Genomic DNA, 22,151 nt, shown 5'->3' on the forward strand with positions numbered 1-22,151 from the left:
GGGTTGCTTGTACCCTACCTTCCAAGTACCTAGAAAATCATAGCTTCATTCCAGAAATTCTTCTTCAGGAACAGTGTTGAAACTTCAGGAAAAAAGCTCCTGACTGAAACCACAGCAGGAATCTGCCAGGAGTCCTGCCCCTTGGTGGCCACACTCACACTTGCAGGACACCCAGTGTACCCTCCCCCCTACCAGGGCCTAACCTTCAACCTGGAGGACAGGCAGAACAGCCAGTGGCAGGAGGCTGCTATGCAGCCACATGGCTCCAGTAGCTCCTCAGCAGGCTAGGAACCTGTTCCTCACACACCCTGATGGTGGTGTGGGTGAGTGAGTGGTGGTGGTGGTAGAGGCAGTGTTGGTCCCAGAGAGCAAGGGATTTGAGAAGGCAGCCCTTCCTCCTAGACAGCACGGAGCCGTGTTTCTAGAAGCTGCTCTAGGAGGTAAGCAGGGCCTGGCAGCATGCTGATGTCCCCTTGCCAGTACCCCACCGGCGCTCCAGAATGAGACAGTGTGCTGGCCAACACCCAGGGTTGTAGTGTAGCTTGGTTTTATTTATGTCCACAAATATTTCAAAAAAATTACAAAATACTCAAATGGAGAGAACACAGAAGTCACGATTTCTGGGTGTCTACTCTGTTTACACTGTGTTATCTCATGGCAAACTACTCATATATACACTTAGCTCCGAGATCTATAGGAACGCAGCGATCAGAATGTCCGCTCCACTCCGCTGCAGTGAGACGGGAAGCTCAACCTCGACACTCAACAAGATACATACAGAACACAGAAAGCAAACCCAAACCTCAAATGAAAGGAAGGAAAATGCAAAAGGAAACCAAGCAGCCTCGGTGTAGATGCTGCGAGGGTCTGGGGCCTCCTGAACAAACCATAGCTGGTTGGGGGACGGTTCGAAATGAAGACCTCAGTGTTTCACCTTGGGACAGGAGAAGAAAGCCAAAACTAACAAGAAAACACTTCCAGACAGATTTCAAGTACAGACTTCAAAGTACTTCACACTTTCTCTTTGGAAATGGGTAATAGAGAGGAGATCGAGGTCTAACTGATGGCAGATTCAGTTAAAGGGACGGGGAGGAGGTGGTGGTGTGGGACAAGAAGGAGCTGCCCTCACAGCAGAAGAGGCCTTCCTCAAAGCCCCAAGGGCTGGAGGGCATGTCACTACTCCCCACAACAGAACAAATGCCTCTGTGCCAAGGCAACCAGCAAGTTGGATGAGAAAAGGGTTAATTTGAAGTTGCCTCCTGTGAGAAACCAAAGTTAAGGCAGAAATGGAATGAGAGAAAAAGAAACTTAAAACAAAGAAACCCTACAAACATCTTCAATAGACAAATCGATCTTAGCTGCCCCAAGCCTGGTTCTGGGAGCATGAAGCCCCACTGCAGATCCGAGTCAGAGCCTGGAGCAGTGTGAACGCCAGGTCAGCTATGAGCCACTTCTCTCCCATGGGACCTGGACACTCCTTATCTACTGGCTCACAGAGTGACCACTACATACAAGTGAGGGAGATGGGACGAGGTTCTGTCCTGGCAGACATCTCTGCCCTTGGCTCTGGAGGGAGCCATCCCATCAGCAGTGGGGAAGCAGCGGCCAGCTCTGCCCAGGACTGCTCTGCTCCCAAAGGGTATGACCTCCTGCTGAGCGAGGGTTTTCCAGGGGAACCTGTGTTTAGCCAGGGCTCTTGTTCCTACTTCCAGGAAGAGCAGGCTTCAAATGGCTTCCTAGGAGCTTGTGGGTCACCAGGCACAGGCCTGTTTTGGAAAACAAACCACAAGCCAGACATGTAAGCCTGGAGTGCCCCTCACTCTGAAGCAGTCTGTGGCAAGGATGGCTTGGCCTGCTGGCATGCACATGGGCAGTTCTAACATTCCTTTGGCAAGCGTACGTCCTAGGTCTTTCATGTGCTGAGTTACCTGTATTGAATCATTTTCTACAATGTTTATGAAAATCTCAGTCTTAAAAAAAAAAAAAGGCAATTTATCCCAACAATCAGATGTATGTGCACAAAGCTCATGGAAATTCATGACCAGACACATATACATGCACTCTCTAGACCAGACAGGACAAGGTGACTCTAGGGAACAGAAAGCCAACACTGAACTCTTATGAATAAGGAGGGGGCCCACTCAAACATGCCTGCCACTGCACACGCAAGGGACAGACAGAAGTGGAATCAAAGCAGCAAAATAAAGTTTGTAACACTGTCCCTGCCAACCCTGGATGCTCACCACTGTGACCAAGCCTAGTCCCAAGCACCTGTCCGCTTGCAACCAGTACCGCCTATCTGCTCCCTTTAATTAAAGGGATAATTATATATAGCTTTTTATTAAAAAATCAACTCTGTATTCTGTCAATAGCTGGTAGGAATTCACAATCAGTGACATGGCTGGAAAAAATAGATCAGAATAGTCGTTTGTGGAAGGAAAAAAAAGACTTCTAAAATTATTTATTTACAGATGTAAAAAGCCATGCTGCAGAACTTTCTCAAATTATGAAGATTTCCTACAATGTATTAAAATAAAAGATTTTTTAAAAATTATAGCTCTTGGATTCCAAACTCATACGCCGCCTCTCTGCAAACTTGTGGGTTCTGGAGCCCACGTGAGTCAGTGTCTGCACGCACAGTGAAGGGTGTGAACGGATTCTAGCACCTACCGAGAAATCAAGGAAAAGAGACTAAAGCCAAACCCCAAGACTGCAGGGAAGTTTTCTGGGTGCTCAGTCCAGCCCAGGACGCACTAAGTTTCTGGGGGACTGTCATGCAGGGAGACCCAAACCAGCCTCAGGAAATCCTTTCGACAAACAAACACTATTATGCAGATGCGTTTTTAGTTGTGGGGCCTTTAAATACATGGAAGAGTCTTTAGACCACACTCCTTTTGCGTCTGTAGCTCCTACTGTATGTAAAAGTCCTGTTTCTGACCCCCGAGAACTGGGGTTTCCACAGCCAGCATTAATAAATAACTTATAACTGCTTGTCACCTTCTTTCTTCAGTCGACTGGAAAGGAGAAAAAAGAAAAAATAAATCGAGAACAGTATCAGGCTGGGCTGGGGCATGGGAGGCAGCATCTCATAGGCTACAGGCAGATGACTAGAGCATTCATTGGCTTGTGGATCCCACTCCCACCCCAGTGGCCTCTCATACAGCCAAGTCATGCCTGTGTGCCTCCGTCCCTCCCTCCCTCCCTCCCTCTCATCACAAAGGTTTGGTGAGGGTCCCCATGAGGGCTAAGTAGAGCGATGGGCGGGGCAGAGGAATGGGTAGAAAGCCTAGGCTTGGATACAGCCTCATCCTCTGGCCTGCCTGTCCTCCCTCCTTCCCTCCCTCCCTCCCACCTCACCTGTAATAATCTTCCTGACTTGGTAGGTGGCCACCATGCATGTGGGGGTGTCCATGCAGCCACTGCTGCTCCATGGCCAGTCTCTGTAGCTCGGCTGACTGGGCATGCATGGCCTGAAGCTGGTGGGCTGCTGACATGGGGGGTGGGATGGCCCCGGGCAGGTCTCGGGGATAGGGGGTGCCTGCCAAGCACAAAACAGGCTCCGCTACAAAAACAAGTCAAGGGAGTAACCAGGACCAGGGCAACCACAACAGTGCCCAGTAAGGAGGTCAGGAGAGAGTCTCCCTGGCATTATCTACCTCTAGCTGAAGAGCCGAGGCAGCCGTTCCCAGGACCTACAGAGAGCACTTCATCAGAACTGGGAAAGGAGGCTGCTCAGCAGAACCCCACGGAGGAAGAAGGCCCACACTAGCCCTCCACCCCTTGCACTGGGCCTCTTGCTCAGACCTTGCCTGCTCCCTTGTCCCCAGGTTTCGGTCTCATGATCAGGCACCTACTGCCCTTGGAAAGCACGGGTTAGTCCTGGTTCCTGACAGGTGGTTTTGCTGTGCATTTCTGGCCTCTCCCCACTTCAAACGCTCCTGGTACATGAGTCTGCCTGCATGGTCCCCACATGTGTTCAGTTGGTCAGTGAATGAGAACGGATGGACTGCTGAAAGGATTCCCACACAACTTCTACTTGGAAGCCCCACCCTCTTCCAGTGAATTCTTACCGAAAACTGGGTGGCGCAGCATCTCGTGCTCATGGGGAGGCTGTCCAAGCAGAGGGTTGGGGAGAGTACCAGGGGGGTAGGGGAAGCGAGCCAGGTGAGGGCCAGCAGTCAAAGGATCAACCAGGGGGTGAACTGGGCCCGCTGAACCTAAAAGGAGGGACACAGGTTCAGGTGGAGCTGGTACGTGGGTCTAGCGCTCTGCTCACTGCATGACCCTGACTTCCCTCTCACCCAAGATCTTGGCTCTTGGTCATGAGGGTGGGAAGCTCCCTGGTTGCAAATAATCCTGCCATTCCCTTGAGTGCACTCCACAGGCAGAAAGCCTACAATGGACCACACATCTCCTACCACTTCCAAGGCCACTGACCCAAGGCCTGCCCTGTGCCTCTTCTGTCCCATCTCCGCTTGGCACTGTCTTTACTCTGTTCACAGCAAAAGCTGTCTCTCCCCATCTCTTTGGGACAGCCTCACAACCCTCTTTCCTGGGCTGCTCCCCCGTCCTGGGTCCCTGGTGAACCAGCACTCCCCCTTAGGCCTTCTATGGCCGTCTCCAGCTGCTCATGTTGGCTCACTCTTCTACCCCTTTGGAGGGCCTCTCACAGTAGACCTCCACCTGCAATGCTGCCCCTCTCCTGCTTCCCTGCCTGTCATCAAGGACTATCTGGACAGCTGCCTTTACATCTAGCCTCACCTTTGAGGGACTGATACTGTGCCTACTCTGCCCCAGACCTGCCTCCCCCAGCTGTCCACGGAGCTGACCTTAGAGCCTCACATGCTGGCCATCTGCTCCAAGTGCTCAAAGCCAACAGAAGCCCTGCCTCCTGTTTTGTCACCCCTACTACATGCAGGAACAGAGGGATGTTCTTTTAAGTTCTATGAGATGCCTCGGCCCAGCCTAGCCTTGCATGTATTGGGCACATACCTTGGTGAAGGGGGTCCTGCTGGTGGAGGTGGAGGTGGGAATGGATATGTGAGTGCTGGTGATGGTGTGGAGTCACATTAAACATCTGCAGTCGTGCTAGAGGGTCGCTGGTCAGTGATGCCATGCGCTCAGCATGGATGCGCTCGGCAGCCAGTCTGTCTGGGTAGCTCATCTCAGGCCGCAGCTGGGGGCCTGCCAGGGCCAGTCTCTCCCGCTCCAGGGGGTTCAGACCCGGGTGGAAAGAGGCAAATGGGTGAGGGCCAGCTGCAGGGGGGATGGTGAGGGCGCTGTGCCGGGCAAAATGCTCCATAGGGTTGGTGGCTGGGTGCAGGGGGTCCAGCTCCGGGGGCTTCACCTCAAAGCCTGGCTTCATCCTCTCCCGTAACTCACGCTCCCGGATCTCACGCTCCCGGATCTCGCGTTCTCGGAGCTCCCGCTCACGGATGGTAGGGTCAACGTTGTAGAGGCCAGGCATATGGTAGGCCAGCAGTGGGTCAGTGGGATTAAGGGGCATGTAGAAGGGGTGGTTGCGGTTGGTGGGCGACATGACATGGGGCCGAGCATACTCGCTCAGTGTCCGGAGGGCAGGTGTGTCGGGACCAATGTATGGGGGCACAGCGGCAATTGTAGTCGGTGGTGGTTCGAAGGAAGGTCGCATATGACCAGGACCACTGAGCTGAGGGTCACTAAGGCGGCCTTCATGAGCTGAACTAGATGCTTTCTGCTGAAGAAAAGAGGGTGTTTTGGTGAACATCTCTGGTGTTCCCAACAGAGGTGGCCCTGGCCTGTTCCAGACCTACAGTGTCAGGCCAGCCTGGTCCCTCCATCCCAACCTGAGAAGGGGGATCTCAGCCATGGCCAGGTCCAGTTCATACCCTGCTATGATACTCATCTGTGCCTACCTACAACCTTGTCTGTGAACAAGACGGACTGATGTATAGGTGTGCACAAGGGAGCTCAAGGGCCAGGAAGCCTGCATGTGGTTTTAGATTTGGCTCTCCTTACCCCTCCTGACCAAGTAGGCACTGGGTGCCCCACAAGAGAGCTTCAGCACAGGATTCCTCACCCCCATGCTTTGTTCTCCTTCCAGGTCACCCTCTCCTGCTTGACACCTTGGGATTATGGAGGAGACACAAGTCTACAGGCTGCAGGGGAAGGGCAGACCCATCAATCGAGGCCTATGACTGTCAGGCAATGGGCTACACCCTTCAGAAAAGCCTGGGAAGGGGTGCCAAGGGCATCGAGAGAATGTGCCAGCAGCCTGGGACAGACCTGGGTGACCATAACCTGGCTGGGGACACTGCCCTCCTTGCACATCAGGCCCCTCCAGGACTCACCGCAGCTCTCTCTGCCTCCCGTTCCCGCTCTCGTTCGCGTTCTCGTTCTTTCTCCTTCTCTTTCTCCCGCTCCCGTTCCTCGCGGGCTTTCTGTTCTGCCTCCCGCTTGGCTTTCTCAATGGCCTCCTCCCTCTTCTTGGCTAGTTTGGATCCAGCCAGAGGCATGAAGTACAGGTCAGTCCGTGCACATGAGTTGTAACCCCGGTCCAGGTGCTTATAGAACCTAGAAAGGCAGCAACGCTTGGGGTCCTGCTGAGGCTGTGCCCACCTCCACCAGACTCCACCCACACCCAGCTGGGTCCACATCCAACAAACCAGTACCTGGCAGACTGGCTAGCATGGCTGGGGGTGTCCACCACGGTGGGCTCAGGGGACGGGCTTCTGGGAGGTGGTGGGGGACTCTCTGGCTCCTCAGCATCGTCCAGAGCCTCCTCTTTGATCTGCACAGTAGGGAGTGGGCAGGATGGTGCCCCTGGGATGTTGTTTCCAGAAGAAACAGCAGCAGAGCAGGGTGGCTGGGAGGTGCTGGGCCCCGCTGGTGGGGTGGAGGTGGAGGGGCAGGAGGGTGGGGTGATGGGAGGAGGGCCTCCAGGCACAAAAGGATGCTGGGGGAAAGGGGACTGAGGGGGCACCTGGTGGAGGCTGGTGGGGGGGTGGGAAGCAGGAGGAGGAGGCAGGCTTTGGCTCTGGGTTAGCCCGGGGGGCTGAGCTGGAGAGGTGGTCAAGGGCTGGCTCTGTGGCATGAGTTGCAGGGGTGGAGGGTGGGCTGAGGGAGGATGGTGTGTGGACAGCGAGCTGAGGGGCTTCAGGGCTGGAGGGGGTGGCAGGTTGGCATTCATGGAGAAGGGCGAGGGCCCCGAGAGGTGAGGTGGATGTTTATGGGCCTGTGGTGCTGGAAGCTGGGGAATTGGTGTGGTGGGTGGGGGTTTGATGTGAGGCATGGCCAAGGGTGCAGGAGGCAAGGGCTGTTCCCTTGGAGGCTGTTGGGGTTGCAGTGTTGACTGAGAGGCTGGAAGCTGCAGGGTAGTGTGAGGGTGCGCTGCTGCTGGAGAGGTCCCTAGAGAAGCCTGGCCTTGGGAGGCCTGGGGAGGAAGGCCAAAGGGCTGTGGAGGACCTGGGTGCTGCAGCAGGGGTCCAGCCTGTAGGCTGTGAGGGCCAGGTGGACCCTGACCATGCAGGGAGGACTGGGTGTGAGGTGGTGCAGAGTTCTGGTTAGCTGGCGCAGTCAGAGGCTGCAGTGGAGGATGAGGTGAGGGCAGCCGAGGTGGGTGCAAGTTGGGCGCCTGCTGGATGTGAGTGTGGGCTGCAGGTGCCACTGTAGCCTGTGGCTGGTTAGGAGGCTGTGAGGCTGCAGGGGAGCCCTGTGTAGGGACTGCAGTGGCAGAAGGTGTGGGTCCTGGGGTGGGAAGCTGGGGTGTTCCTGGAGGGGCTGTGGATGGAGTTGGGGCAGCCCCACTGGGAGCCTGCAAGGCTGGGGGCTGGGCCTGCAGCATCTGCTGCTGGGCTGATGAGTCCGAGTCACTTTCATTGTCCTGAGGGCTGGGGATACTAGGGGACGTGCTGCGATTGTCCTGGTCGATGTCTTTCGGGTCACTGCTGCCCTCGTCGTTGACACTGCGGCTGTCTGAACTCTCCCCCTCACCTTCAGATGGCGAGTTGGGGCGGCTGATCTCCTAGAGCCAGAGAAGCAAGGGATGGAAGCCCCAGGAAGCAGAGCTCCGCCCCATACTGCTACGGAACACACAACCACAACCAAGGTCTGTGCAGAGACAGCAGTGAGCTCAGCTCCTCCCAAACCTGGCATTGAGGGTCACTTTAGCTCCTACCCCAAACTATGTAAGCTCCTTTCCTGGAAGTTGGGGAACTGCCTTCCCCCAGGAGAACATGGGCTGGGGGTTTCAAAGGAGCCTAGAGCTAGCCTGAGTTAACAAGACTCAGTTGCCAACCTCACCTGGGTCTTCGTCTTTTTGGAGGCGGTCCTATCGGTCTCCTCTGTGTCAGAGGCCACCTTCTCCCTTTGGCGCTTGGTACTCTTCAGAGGGGATACAGCCTCCTCCTTCACCTTCTGTAGGAAGCAAAGGAAACGACGTTTGGGGACAGCCCTGGGGGGAAATGTCCTAAGCCAGGACAAAGTCAATGCCTAGAGAGGTTCCACGACAGCTGTAGCCATGTTTGAGGAGCTGAGAAGAGCTCCAGCAGCCCTGCTCCAATGGGAGGGAGGGACCCAAGAGCTCCTACTCTTCCCCAGCCCCTGACCTTGGCTGACTTCTTCACTGTCTCTGCTTTACTGTCATTGCTGGACGTGCTGGCGGCACTAGGGGAGTTCCGGCCACTGGAGCGGATGTCTTCATTGATAGGCGAGGCACGACCATCAGGGCTGGCAGGCTGCTTCTTCCGACCACTGCGTAGTGTAGACATCTGCCCCTCCAAAACCAAAGGATAATGAGGATGGACCCGCAAGCCCCACAGATGCCCACCTGAGCCCAGTCACAGCAGGAGATAGGAGAAACAGGTATGTCCACGAACTGAGAAGAGCAATTCTCAAAGTCAGAAATGCATCCTGAGGGACTGTCTTGAAAACTAACAGGTTTTCTGAGTGGCTGGCAGAAGTTCCATCACCATCCCAGATAACTGTCTACTCTCCCACACACAGAGACGAGGATATTAAACATCGTTGTTTATTTCCCATGAACTGCCTGCCTGGCCCTCAGCACACTTTTGCAAAGCCACAGGGCTCAAATGAGGTCAGGACAGAGAAAGGTGGGCATCCTTTCCACCTACCAGAAAGGCCCTGGAGGCCCGTGCTCCTCAGCCTTCTCAACCCAAAGCCTAAAGAGGGGAGCACTTGTGGTCCCAGACACTGCAACCCAGGTTTAACAAAGCTGCTGCTTTAAGGCTAGACTCTGTAGCCAGGCTGACTTTGAATTGACGGCAATCCTCCTGTTACAGCTTCCCAAATGCCAGGATTATAGGTACGAGCCACCATGACCAGTTAAACAAAGCTTCTTTATTAAAGAGTCTATTAAAGGGTCTGCAGAAGCCTCTAAAACCGGATCAATGTTTGGGAAAACCAGCCTGCAAAGCTTAAAATAGAGCTATGCCACATGGAGGTGAGCAGTCCATATACCAGAGGAAGTTCTGAGGGACTTTGAGAGCTGGCACTGGGCCACAAACCAAGACCAATGGGTTCTCTGTAAAACTAAGCTTGGGATATATTCCATGCCCCCTCAAAAAGAACAGAGTGCTGGCCATGATCCCACAGGCAAGGCTATTGCCTTTGGAAAGCCAAATACCACCAAGAGTATGTTTCTCTGCCTAAAACCAACCCTTGTTATTAGTCTGGTGGGCTTGAGGCCTCAGCACCAGACTCTAGACTCACCGAGCCCCGACTCCGCCGCGTCCTCATGCTATGCTTGCCACTGAGCCCATCGTCCTCCTCCTTGACAGGCTTGAACATGAACGGCGGGGGGTCCACAGGCTTCTCAATGGGTGGAAGCTCCCCGTACTTCTTGAAGTGGATGCGGCAGTCAGTGCAGAGCAGGATGTTTTCCCGGCCTCCGTGGTGCCAGTCTTTAGAGGCTATGTGAGAGGAGGAAACCATCTGTCCATCTGTCCTATGGAGCATCTGGGCCAAGGGACCCCTCTGTTGGCTCCACCTGACCCTGGTGCAGAGTCACACAGCATGGGACTGGACAGACACCTGTTCCTCAGACAGTGCAGGGCTGGTGAGGGGCATCCACTGCCCCTACTTGGGTACCCTAAGATGGCAGCAAATTCTCAGGAATCACAGACACCCCCCGCCCACCCATTTTATGAGTTCCTCCTACCTAAGCAGGTGGTATAGTTCCTACCACTCAACAGGGGAGCAAAACCAGATAAAAAGATTCAAGTTTCTCAAGCACAATGCAAATGTCAAATCAATCACTGGTCCTGGCAGGTTTCCAGCCTGGTGTGTGAAATATTCTGAACCTGCCAGTGTCAGAGCCTGGCCTGCCCTAGGAATGAGTCCGTCCCCACTGAGAGCACAACAAGGCTACTTACTGGTGGTGAAGCAGTGACGGCAGGCGTACCCCTTCAGCTCCTGCTCGCTGTCCTCACTGTCAAAGTCATCCTCACTGGCTGAACTCAGGTCCACTGCGCAAGTGAGCAAAAGTAGGGGGAGGGAGAGAAGCCATCATGCTCAGCCAGGGATAGGGCCACCAGCAGAGTGGATCCACAGGCTGGGGCAGGCAGCAGTCACAAAGGCTCGTTCTGAATTCCTCAGGACTGGTCACCAGTGTGTGAGGGGCAATACTCAAAGGCCTGCTCGGCCAGATTTTTAGGGAATGTTGTCATACTTGTTTCCAGCACAAGTGTACCCACAAAGTCTTTCCTGGTGCATCCTGCAGAATCCTGAGGGATTCTGTCCCATATCACCCCAACCAGTCCTGCATCAGATGATTTCTGGCTCTCACCACGTACAACACAGGTGCCTCTAGACCAGTGTTGGGCCAGAACAGAACTGCAAAGGGGCAAGAGGACAGGGCTCACAAGGACTCTCTGTCATATTAGGTATACATCACACTGGGCCTGGAAGAGGATCTTGGTAAAGCAAGTAAGAACGTAAAACCCTAGGCCAAGCTTATATTTTTGTAAAATGTAAATGGAGTTTATTAGAAATACCTAAACACATGAATAATTTTAAAAAATATTTTATTTATTATTTTTATTTTATGTGTATGAGTGTATTGCCTTCCTGTATGTGAGTGCACCCGTGTCGTGCAGTGCTGCAGAGGTCAGAAGGTTTCGGATTCCCCTGGAACTGGCATTAAGGACGATTCGTAGCCACCATGTGGGTGCTGGGAACTGAACCTGGGTCCGCTCTTAACCACTGAGCCATCTCTCCAGCCCCAATGTACAAATAATTTTTAAAACTACTCCTACTGAGTATCTCCTGTGATGATCCACACTAATGTATATACGTGCACACACACGCAAATACATGCCACACAACTGCCTGGGTTATCAGCTCTGCAGGCTGAGAGGTGGACATAGTCATGTTAACAGTTGTTCACAACCCTTTGCAGCACCAAGATCCCACTTACAGAATTCACTGGAAGGAGGCCTAGAGGGTGTGTTGACAGGGGTGGATGCAGTGCGCGTCTTAATCCTCCTGAATACAGCCTGCCTTCGGTGCCGGCGGTGGGCTCGGGAGCTGGCTGCCTCTGGGGTTTTCTTCCAGTAGTAATAGAAGGTAATCAACTCCCCCTACAAGAAAAAAGGGCCACCATGAGTGGACATGCCCAAGGCCTCCCTGCCACATCCTCCTCTGCCCAGTGCTGAGAGCAAGGTGGCAGCAGTACTCCCTGGAGAGGCCCAGCAGCCGGTACCCTGCAGCTCCACAGAGCATGGCCTCCAGACTTCAGCACCAGCAGGAGACAAAGGGGAGAGGGGCCTCGGCTCGCTGGAGGGCGGAGTGTGCATATGGAGGCAGTGTTCTGAGCATGTGGTTCACAGGTAGGTGAGAAAACTCTGCTACTTAGATTACCTCAGGAACAAGCACAGAAGGATGCAGCTGAACTGGCAGGGGTGAGGGCCAGGAAGAAAAGAGCTCCCACCCCAAGGCAAGCTGCCTTTCTTCCACCTCCCTGACCTTCTGAATGGCCACGCTGTACAAGCTAGCAAAGTCCTCAAGGACAGGACTGGGGCCTGACAAAGGCAGGCAGGACAGACACCTGTCACGCTGCAAGCCTTCCTGACAAAGAAAAGCTATTATGTTTATGACCCAGCAAAAAGGAAGCTAAGCCCTGCCGTAGAAAGTACAGTGAATGCAACTTAAACAAAAGGGCGCTGCGGCAGCCTTACCCAAGGAGTCTGCTGTCACCTGCCTCCCACACAAATGCGACTTTCAACTTAGCCCAGGCTGACTAAAACCAACTACTTTTGAATAATTTAAGTGTACAAAAAATGGGTTTCTGTAAAAGACGACTGACTTCTTGGGGCTTGAGAGATGGCTCAGCAGTTAAGGGTTTGTACTGCTCTTGCAGAGAACCTGAGTTTACTTCCCAGTACCCACAGAGCTCACAACTGCCTACAACTCCAACTCCAGGGAATCTGACACCTTGGCTTTCTTGGGCACTTGCACTTGAGTGCACATATCCACACTCAGACACACACATGTCCACATAATTAAAAAATAATGAAAACAAAAGACTGACTTCTTGATAAAGTCTCTTTGCCTAGGGCTTAAAAGAACATCAATAACAAAATCCCAACTGTGAGCAAGCCTAGGTCACACTGTCCTCACATTAAATCAGTGTTGCAGACACTCAGTTACTTCGCAGATCTCCAGATACCAAAGTTGCCCTGAGGATGAATCCAGACCAGAGTACCAGTGTGTCTCCCCTAGTGCTCGCTGTGCCCTGAGCAAGGTGCCAAGGAAAAAGAGGAGGCAAGACTGTTTTCCAGGAAACTAGCTGGGAAGATGAAGTAAATCAACTAAGCAAAGAAGACTGGAGAACATTTATATTGTGACCAACAGAGAACCAATCAGATGAGGTGCATCCAGGTTCACACGCCCAGGGGAGGGGCCTTGAACCACGGAAGAGCAGTGGGTAGATTTTAGTCAAGGAAACAGCTTCTGGGAGGCAGCTAATGCAGGTGTGCTAAAGTACCTTTTACCCAGAAACAGCTTGCTTGCTTGCTTCCTCCCCTCCCCACTTCATTTTTTATTGGGGGGGGGAGGGGGAATGCGGAGGATAGGGGACAGAAGCCAGGGCATTGCACAACCTAGGCAAGACCTCTACCATTGAGCTACATCTACATCTCTAGCCTTTATGTGTATGTTCCTTTAAAAAAAAAAAAAATTCCTCTGCCTCCCAAGTGCTGGGACTACAGGTGTGCACCACCACGCCCGGCATTATTTATTATTTCTATTTTACGTGTACGAGTGTTTTGCTTGCATGTATGTAAGTTCACTGGTGTAATGCAATGCCTGTAGGGCCCAGAGGAGGGTGTCAGATCCCCTAGAAGTGGAATTATGATGGTTGTTAGCCGCCATATAGGTGCTGGGAATCAAACCCAGGTCCTCTGCAAGAGCAGCCTGTGCTCTTAACCACTGGAGCCATCTCTCCAGCCATAAAAGAGAATTTTAAAAAAGGACTCGGGAGGCAGAGGCAGGAGGATCTCTGTGAGTTCAAGGCCAGCCTGGTCTACATAGAGAGTGCCAGGCCAGCTGGGGCTACAGGGAGACCTTGTCTTAACATCCCCCACACACCAAAAAAAAAATAAAAAAGGATTTCTAGGGTCAGCGAGATGGTAAAGGCAAGTCTGATAACCTGAGTTTGATCCTTGGTACGTATATGATGGAAAGAGAGAACCAACTCCTGCAAGTTATCCTCTGACCTCCACCTCTATATGCATGTAATCAACAATAATAATAATAATAATAATAATAATAATAATAAAAATTCCACAAGATGCCAGTTGAACAATAAGGGAGAATGCAGAAACTGCCTTTGGGATTTCTATTTCTCTACCATGTGCTGTGGTACAAATGGCAACCCCAGCAGGTCCAGGGGCCTGTGAACCTCCTGCTTCCAACCATTTCACTTCCCACCTTCCTGACTTTGGAACGCATTTTCCTATACCAACACTGGGTGTGACATAAGGATCAGGATCATAAACCTGCTAGAGGATTCTAGGATCTCTGCTTACTAGAAACTGACCTCACTTTAGTTTATCCTGTAAGAGAACTGAACAAAGCCAAGGTAAGTCCCAACCACTCTCAAACTCTTCATCAGGGTAGCATGTTTCATCAAAGCACGTGGACAACTGGTCCAACAGATCAGAGTTCACTCCAAAGCTGGGCAGAAGAATGAGGGGAACCCAAAGCAAGCCTTTCACCTGGGTCATCTTTTTTTTAAAAATGTGTGTGAGTGTACTGCCTGCATGTATGTGAGTGCGCCTGTGTCGTGCAATGCCTCGGAGGTCAGAAGAGGTCTTTGGATTTCCCTGGAACTGGAGTTAAGGATGGTTTGTAGCCACCATGTGGGTGCTGGGAATCGAACCTGGGTCCTCTGCAAGAGCAGTTAGTGCTCTTAATCGCTGAGCCATCTCTCTAGCCCCAGGCTGGGTCACCTTAAGGGTCAAGGAACTACAGAAGCCTGGGATGTGATAAGAAATTCAACCATCAGGGAAGAGGCAAGGCCCCAGCTGGGTCTCTGCAAGTCTGCTGGTCTTCTTTGAAGCGGCTTGAGTACCACCCATACATTTCTCAACAGTGCAACAGTGCTTGTTGCCTCACACAGTAACAACTGATCACCTCTATTTTGTTTTGTGGTTTTGAGACAGGATCTCTCTGTAGCCCCAGCTGGCCTAGAACTCACTATGTAGACCAGGCTGGGCTTGAACTCACATATATCCACCTGCCTGGGACTAATCCTGAGTGCTGGGATTAAAGGCCTGTGCCACCATGCAAGACACATGTTACAGGAGGCAGGATAATTGGATTATAGCATACCCACTCACTGAAATATTACTTAATAAAAAGGGAACGATATACAGTAATGAAGATGTATCTCAGAAACAGCCTATTAAATGAAAGCAGTCAGGCAAATATAATTACCTTCTAGAAAGGGAAACCTATAACCACAAAAAGGCCAATGAGTAGTTGCTTAGGGCCTGTAGGGTGGGATAGGCGAATGTTTGCAAAGGGCCCAACAGAGTAAATACTCAAGTGGGCAACAGAAAGATCCATAAATTGATGGTGGTGTTCTTCGTATACAGCTGTCAAAGCGTAATTGAACTGTGTACTTAAAGTAGGTGGTGTATTTTTCTTGTATATAAAGCATACATGGCATATATATCAATTATATGTCAATAAAGTTGATAAAACAATGTTATATATTATATTGATAAAACAAGAAATCCAGGCCAGGTTTTATTAGCTGCAATGTCCACCAAGAGATTAAACACAGAGGATTAGGAACAGTACACCGCCTGCATGGGTGGCTAGGTCCTGAGCACAAACAAAAGAACACGTTGGGGGAAGCTTTGGTTCTACAAATAGGGAGTGAAGCAGCTTGAGCCTCACCAGGAATGAAGTCAATTGAACTTTAATCAAACATGCATAGTGTGCTGCAGAGACCCGTGCACATAAATTCAGGGAACAAAAGCTGCTGCAGAAATCAATAGCTTACTGAAACATTAACACAGGCAATCATTGATCAAAAGGCAGCTTCACAAAGGCAGCCCTGCAAATTAGCTCCTGCTTGTGCTTGCAAGCAAACACTGAGGTCTAAATGTTGTAACACGAATGGCCTCTAATGATCATTCTGTTCCCAGTGCTCTCACCTCTTCTCACAACAAGGTCTCACAGTCAACCTGACTGACACTGGACGCTGTAGTTGCGCACAGCACGAGGAGCTAGGAGCTCAAACCCACTGGCCTGTGTCCATATTCTCTCCTTCCAATTCCTTTTCCTAACCCTTTTTTGGGAGGGGAGGGCAGGGTACGGAGTGGGAGGGCTGGGTTTTCTTCACTACCACTACCAGACTTGTGTCTTACCACCACTTGACTACTGAGCCCTCCTGGGTTGGGCTGCAAGTCTATCAAGTTCACACACACAAGCACCAAATGTCAGTGTTTCTCTGCTGCCTGGGCAATCTGGGCTCCAGTGATAGGGATCAGAGCTGCTCTCTTCTTAGTCAAACTGGACTAAACCTGTTTTAGGTAGGCCCTGTTTTTCTTGACCTTGGGCAAACATCAAGCTGCCAACACTTCCCAGGTGTTTAGCCTTCCTTCATGGGTGTGTCCCGAACAGGCACCTGAGGAGGTTGCAGGTAGATGCTGGAAGCTCTCCTTCACCCACTGGCATTTGGTTAACTACAATACTGCCACTATTTCATTATCCCCAGGCACTGCAAAGCTTAGAGATCTGTAATTTGTTCGGCTCAATTAAAAGATGATTCTTGGCCAGGTGTGGTGGCACACGCCTTTAATCCCAGCACTCAGGAGGCAGAGGCAGGCGGATCTCTTTGAGTTCAAGGCCAGCCTGGTCTATATAGTGAGTTCCAGGACAGCTGGGGCTACAGGGAGACCCTGTCTCAAAAAGACAATAAGGTGACTCTTTAAAAACAGTCTTGTTTTCTCCCCTTAGGGGCTCTGGGGAAGTAAGCGTGTGAGAGCACAGCTGAGAAGGTAAGATGCTGGAAGCATCAAGTATCAAAGGCCCATGCTTATGAAGGACGTCTGTCCCCAACATGCGGCTCAGGGTCTGTAGAGCTCCCTCATCCCCACCCGCACCTAGTACTTGTCTTCTGCATTAGCTTGGCACTAACCCTCAGATAGGACCCTACCTGAGGCAGGGAAAGGTGAGCCAAGTATGATTACTTATTCTTTCGATTTCATATACAATGTGCTTTGATCATGCCTCCTCTCCATTCTTTCTTAACTCCTTTTACTTTCCCCTCCCCCATAACCCTCTTCCCAACAGGTCCCCCTCTCACTTTCATGAGTTCAGGCTGTCAGCCATTATCTGGTTTTCCTGTGAGTGTGCCTGTGTGAGTGTGTTTAGCAAGGCACACTTGTGATGCTCAGAGGACAACTTGCAGGAGCTGTTTCTCTCCTTCTACCATGTGGGTTCAAACTCAGGTTGTCAGGCTCATTAAGCCATCTTGATGGCCCTCAGGTCTTTCCTTCACAAGCCAAGAAAGGCCCTGTCTTTTGGAAACAGCCCTATCCACAGCCCTGTTAATTTAGTACAGAGCAGGGTTCCATTCTCTCTCATTCTCACAATGTGGTCACATGAGGGATCGCTTTACAGCTTCATTAAGGAAGGCCCAGTGAGTGTCCCCTTGTCCCCTACCTCTCTATAGTTGGGGGAGGGGGGACAGACCAGAGCTGGCAGGTTGGTCAGCCTGACCATCTGTCTAATTCAAGTCCCTGAACCCTCACTGGTGACAAACAGCTCATTTCTTCTTCTTCACTGAAGTTTCTATGGGCACCGTTTTTGGTCCAAGCACCACCTATGAAATATGAAAAAAGGATCAGGCAGCCAGAGAGGTGAGGAGTGAGAACAGGTGGGAAAGCTGCTCATGAATAATGGCATTAAAATACGCCTTCTTCTGGGCTGTTTTATAGGCCAGAGTTTGCTGAGCAGACGATTCTGTGATGGCACATAATCTAACAGGGATCCTGAACACTCACCTTACCTTTAAAGGCACACTGATATAGTCTTGTGCAGGGTTAGAATATGTGTTTAGACATTCTCTCTCTAGAAAAAAAAAATGTTTTTGTTTTTTTGAAGCAGGGCCTCAAACTCCTGGTTTTCCTGTGGAAGCACGGGTGTGCACAACCACATGAAGTTCACACTGTGCTCACGGAAGATAAACCCCACCCAGTCTGACCTGCTAGGGAAGCACTCTGCAAACTGAGCTGCATCTCCAGCCCCAAATTCTTTAAGACACCGGATTATCTGTTCCTAAGTGAAAGACAAATATTTTCACATGAGAACATAGAGAAAAGATGGTATCAGGAGATAAATAATCGCTATACAAAGCCTTAAATCTCAGTGCTAATGTGCAATAGATTCAAAGTGTTGTGACTAGGCTAACACTGCTGAAATAAAGGACTGCCCTACAGGTGGGCATCTGGCTTCCTTGGTGGTCCAGGTAATAAAGACCCTCTCCAACCAGCTTCCCTGATGGAGTGGAGCTACGACAGAGTTCCCCTCCTGCCTTAACATGTTTTTAAAGCAGGGTCTTGCAGTGTAGCCCAGAATGGCCTGGATTCACAATCTTCCTGCCTCAGTGGGGTCACAGGTGTACACCACCACAACTGGTCTTTATCACTATTTTATGGTGCTTTTGCCAGGGATACACCATAGCAACAAAAGACCCCTACAAAACGGGCCCAGGGGCTGGAGATGGTGCACCAGTTGAAAGCACTGGCTGCTCTTGCAGAGGATCCGGGTTCAGTTCCCAGCACCTACATGGCAGCCAACAACTGTCCGGAATGCCAGTTCCAGGGGATCTGACGCCCTCTTCTGATCTCTGTGGGCATTGCACGGCATGGATACACTTACATACATGCAGGCAATATACTCAAACACATAAAAATAAATATTAAAAAAAAAAACAGTCCCAAACTAAATAGGCAGAGGTAAGAAAAGAACCCTTTCCAACCCTGTACCCAGTGCCCAACCAGTGGGGAAATGAGCTATATCCCTGGGAAAAGGACATGTCCCCTACCCTAGACTAACTCCACCAAGGAATCTGACTTAAAAGCCTAGCATAGCTCCTCCCCATTTCCCCAACCATCACAGCCTGGGACTCAGAGCTACACTGTTTCCTGGCAAAAAACACAAATTAAAGAGCAGTGAATCAAGTCAGTAAAGTGTCCTGGCACAGAACTTGGTGCAGCTCATTCCTTCCTTCCACTCAGATGATTCAAGCTGGATCTGACAACTGTTCTGAACATCTGAGGTGAGAGGCTGGGCACTAGTTTGAGAACAGTGGCCATTTACAGATCTTTTTCCAGCAGGTAACTGGTTGTCTTTCAGTAACTGATAATTAAAGCACATTCTCCCAGGCACCTCCTTTTGTTAACCAACCTGACCAAATCCCCTAATCCCTATAGGAGGATGATTGTTTGAAGAACACACAGGAGGGCAGTGTTCTGGACTCAGCATCTTGCACTCAAGGGGCTGTAAGTTCTCTGACCTAACACACCTTGAGTGGGAGGCAGCCTGCTTCCAGGCATGGCCTCAGGCCTTCTTCAGGGACTGGCAAAGGCAAGGGGAGTGCTCTTGGGCTTGACTTGTCAAAGATAAAGCTAAACTGAGATGTCCATGGAGATGTTCCTGAACCAGTCATCTGTTTGAAGATTAAAAAACCAAAATAACCTTCCCCCAAAATCTCTAGTTTGGGCAGGTTAAAAATTCCCTCATCCCCAATTATGGCACTGTGTTTATACAGCGCAAAGAAATGGAAGCAGCATGTTTCTTCACTGCTGTGGCAAAATATTCTGACCAATACCAACTTGGGGAGGAAAGGGTTTATTTATCTTGGGTCACAGTTCATCCAGGAGCCCAGAGTAGGAACTCAGGGCAGGAACCTGGAGGCAGGAGCTGGAGCACAGGCCATGGAGGAACGCTGCTTACTGGCTTGCTCCCCTGGCCCCTGCTCAGCCTGCTTTCTTATGCAACACAGGCCCACCTGCCCAGGGGTGGCATCACCCACAGTGGGCTGGGCCCTCCCACATCACTCAACAATCTGAGAAGGTGCCCCATGGACATGGCCACAGGCCAGTCCAATGAAGGCAATTCCCCAATTGAGGCTCCCTCAACCCAGGTGTGTCAAGTTGACACTAAAGCTATCCAGCACATAGCCCAAGCTACAATTTGTTTTTTCAAACCCAAACAGTAAAGATAGCTGACCCTATCTCAGACCCCATCTCTACTTGGATGGCTACATCCTTCTCAGTTGGCCCTTCTCCTGTGAAGGAGCTAGAATCTTCCCAGATCAAACCCTGCCACTCCTCCAAACCATTGAAAATTCCTCAGAGCTCAAGGGACAAAGTCCTTCCAGACCTTTCTCCTATTCCCTGCATCTCCCAGTCTCATCTCTTTAAAAAATGATGTATATTTTAAGAAAATTTTTGTGCATGTCATACAACACATCTTAATCATATTTAGTGCCCTGCCCCTTCCTGCACCCCCCCATTGTCTGCCCATTAGATTTCATGCATTCTGTCATATACATTAAGGGCTATGGAGTTAAGTTTGTGTCCCCAGATGTCCCTCAGTGTGAGTTCATCCACTGAAGCCTGTTCAGCCTATCTAACATCACTCTCTGGAAGATCAGCTCTCCCTCACCCAGCAGTGATCGGCTGCAAATAGTTCCTCACCAGCCCCATCTTTAATACTGGCTAGACAGCTATATCCACAACCCCCTGGCCCAAGTCAAGTCACTGTTTAGCTCCCACAGCTAATGGTAACCATCACAGTGGCATGGTTGCACTTCCATACTTGTCAGTCAGTCTTGCCTCTCTGAGAACATCAGGCCCTTTTTCTGGACCACAGCCGTGAATGAGTCTGTCCAACTTCTCCCAGTTTGTGTTCCTTTCACCAGCAAGACCATCTATTACACAGGTATGGGGCATCTTGAATACTGTAATCACTCAGGACACATGTATGTGATACCATTTCCTGAGAACTAAAGTTCACGCCTCTACTACACAGGTGTGGGGCATCTTGAATATTGTTAACTGCTCAGGACACATGTATGTAGTAAGCATTTCCCAAGTACCAAAGGTCACTTGACATTAACTCTGAAAAAACCTTTGCAAGGTGGATACAGAATAGAAAAGGTAATCAGAAGTAACTGCTTCCTGATCCCACCATAATTTCATAAATAAATGACAATGTGTCTCCAAAAAAGTAGAAAAGAGGTTGAATCTTCAAATAAACAAAATTCTTTAGTTTGATCATAGTTAGTGACTACTGGGGGCTGGAGAAATGGCTCAGTGGCTGTGAGTTTAGTTAGTGCTCTTTCAAAAGACCCAAGTTTGGTTCTTAGCACTCATGCGAGATGCCTCATAACTGCCTTGAACTCTAGCTCCGGGGGATCCAATGGCCCCCTTTTGACCTCTGTGGGCATAGTGCACACTGGTGCACTTACATACATGAACGTAAAACATACACAACACATGCAAAATAAAACACAAATATTAAAAAATTAATTTAAAAATGGCTTGGCACAGTGGCACACATCTTTAATCCAGGCACTCAGGAGGCACTGACAGGCAGATCTGTCAGCTGGAGTCCAGCCTGGTCTACACAGTGAGGAGTTCCAGGTTAGCCATAGCTACATAGTAAGATCCTGTCACAAAATACCAAAAAAATTAAAAAGGGACTTATTTTGTTCTTGTTTTAGTCCTCAGATGCAAGTAAAGTATAATCTAAGAGCCAGTGTTTGGAAGCAACTGCTGAGGGGAGGGCTGCGGACTATGCGACTGTGTCTGGGGTGCTCAGGAACCATGAACACTCCTCACGCAGCAGCTTCACGCACAAACAAGCCGGGCACCTTTTACTGAAATCTACAACAAAACAGCTACGTTTATAAGCATGTACTTTCCATGTCATGATTTAATTTTCAGACACCCTAACAGATTAATAACTTCATTATCCTTGCTTTAACAATGAGTCATGTGGATGAGCTCATAATTCTCTGAGGGGTAGTCCTGGGGTCTGGTCCCACAGCGGCAAGCTCTTGACCACACTGCTGTGCTTCTGGAGAGTCTGAGACAGTAGTTGAAAAAGCTGAGGGGGCTGGAGAGATGCGCATCCCGAGTAATGACAGACTGCCATCCCACCTCACCTCAAAGGGAAGCCTCCTACCCAACACGAACAGAACCACAACTGCTTAAGCTATTTCATGGGTGCCAAGATCAGAAACATGTTGTTCAAAGGGGTAGAAACAGAATTATGCAAAACCTAGGGAAATTTTTTCTGCTTCCTACACCTGGAGCCAGACAACAGGAGCCACCCTTCGAGGAGGCCTAACCCTCATGACCTGCTGTTCATTCACAGTCCTCAAACCACCACCGTTTACTTATATGCTATAGGAGAGCAGGCTCCAGGCTACATGTACCCCAGAGATGGACCAATAAGTGGATTCATCTGCCTCTTGATCCAAAAGTAATGAAGTTTGAGTTTAGTAAAAACAAAATTCCCAAGATAAAAGGGCTCTGCCAAAAACAAGTCAAAAAACACACTACGAACTAAAGTGTCTTTTCAAATTGCTTCCAGCTAAGGGCACCTACTTTAAAAGGCCACTTCAA

The 22,151-nt window shown here is 50.5% G+C and overlaps 1 protein-coding gene across 8 annotated transcripts in view; it reads right to left on the reverse strand.

Annotated features, from left to right (window-relative positions):
• Window positions 1–530: 530 nt before the first annotated feature.
• The window catches only part of Rere (arginine-glutamic acid dipeptide repeats), a gene marked incomplete at its 5' end in the record, with an annotated part of 132,223 nt that continues 110,602 nt past the window's right edge, over window positions 531–22,151 (reverse strand). For 2 of the 8 annotated variants that reach the window (XM_029558304.1, XM_017795417.1), the window contains 11 exon segments: window positions 531–3,014; window positions 3,358–3,562; window positions 4,071–4,217; window positions 4,993–5,716; window positions 6,330–6,552; window positions 6,651–8,002; window positions 8,281–8,394; window positions 8,586–8,753; window positions 9,709–9,908; window positions 10,371–10,463; window positions 11,414–11,576. In XM_029558304.1, coding sequence (XP_029414164.1) covers window positions 2,981–3,014; window positions 3,358–3,562; window positions 4,071–4,217; window positions 4,993–5,716; window positions 6,330–6,552; window positions 6,651–8,002; window positions 8,281–8,394; window positions 8,586–8,753; window positions 9,709–9,908; window positions 10,371–10,463; window positions 11,414–11,576 — 3,423 coding nt within the window. 8 annotated transcript variants of the gene reach the window in all.

Source organism: Nannospalax galili, unplaced genomic scaffold (genome assembly GCF_000622305.1).
Source record: "Nannospalax galili isolate Female #2095 unplaced genomic scaffold, S.galili_v1.0 scaffold1488, whole genome shotgun sequence".
Classification (NCBI taxonomy): domain Eukaryota; kingdom Metazoa; phylum Chordata; class Mammalia; order Rodentia; family Spalacidae; genus Nannospalax; species Nannospalax galili.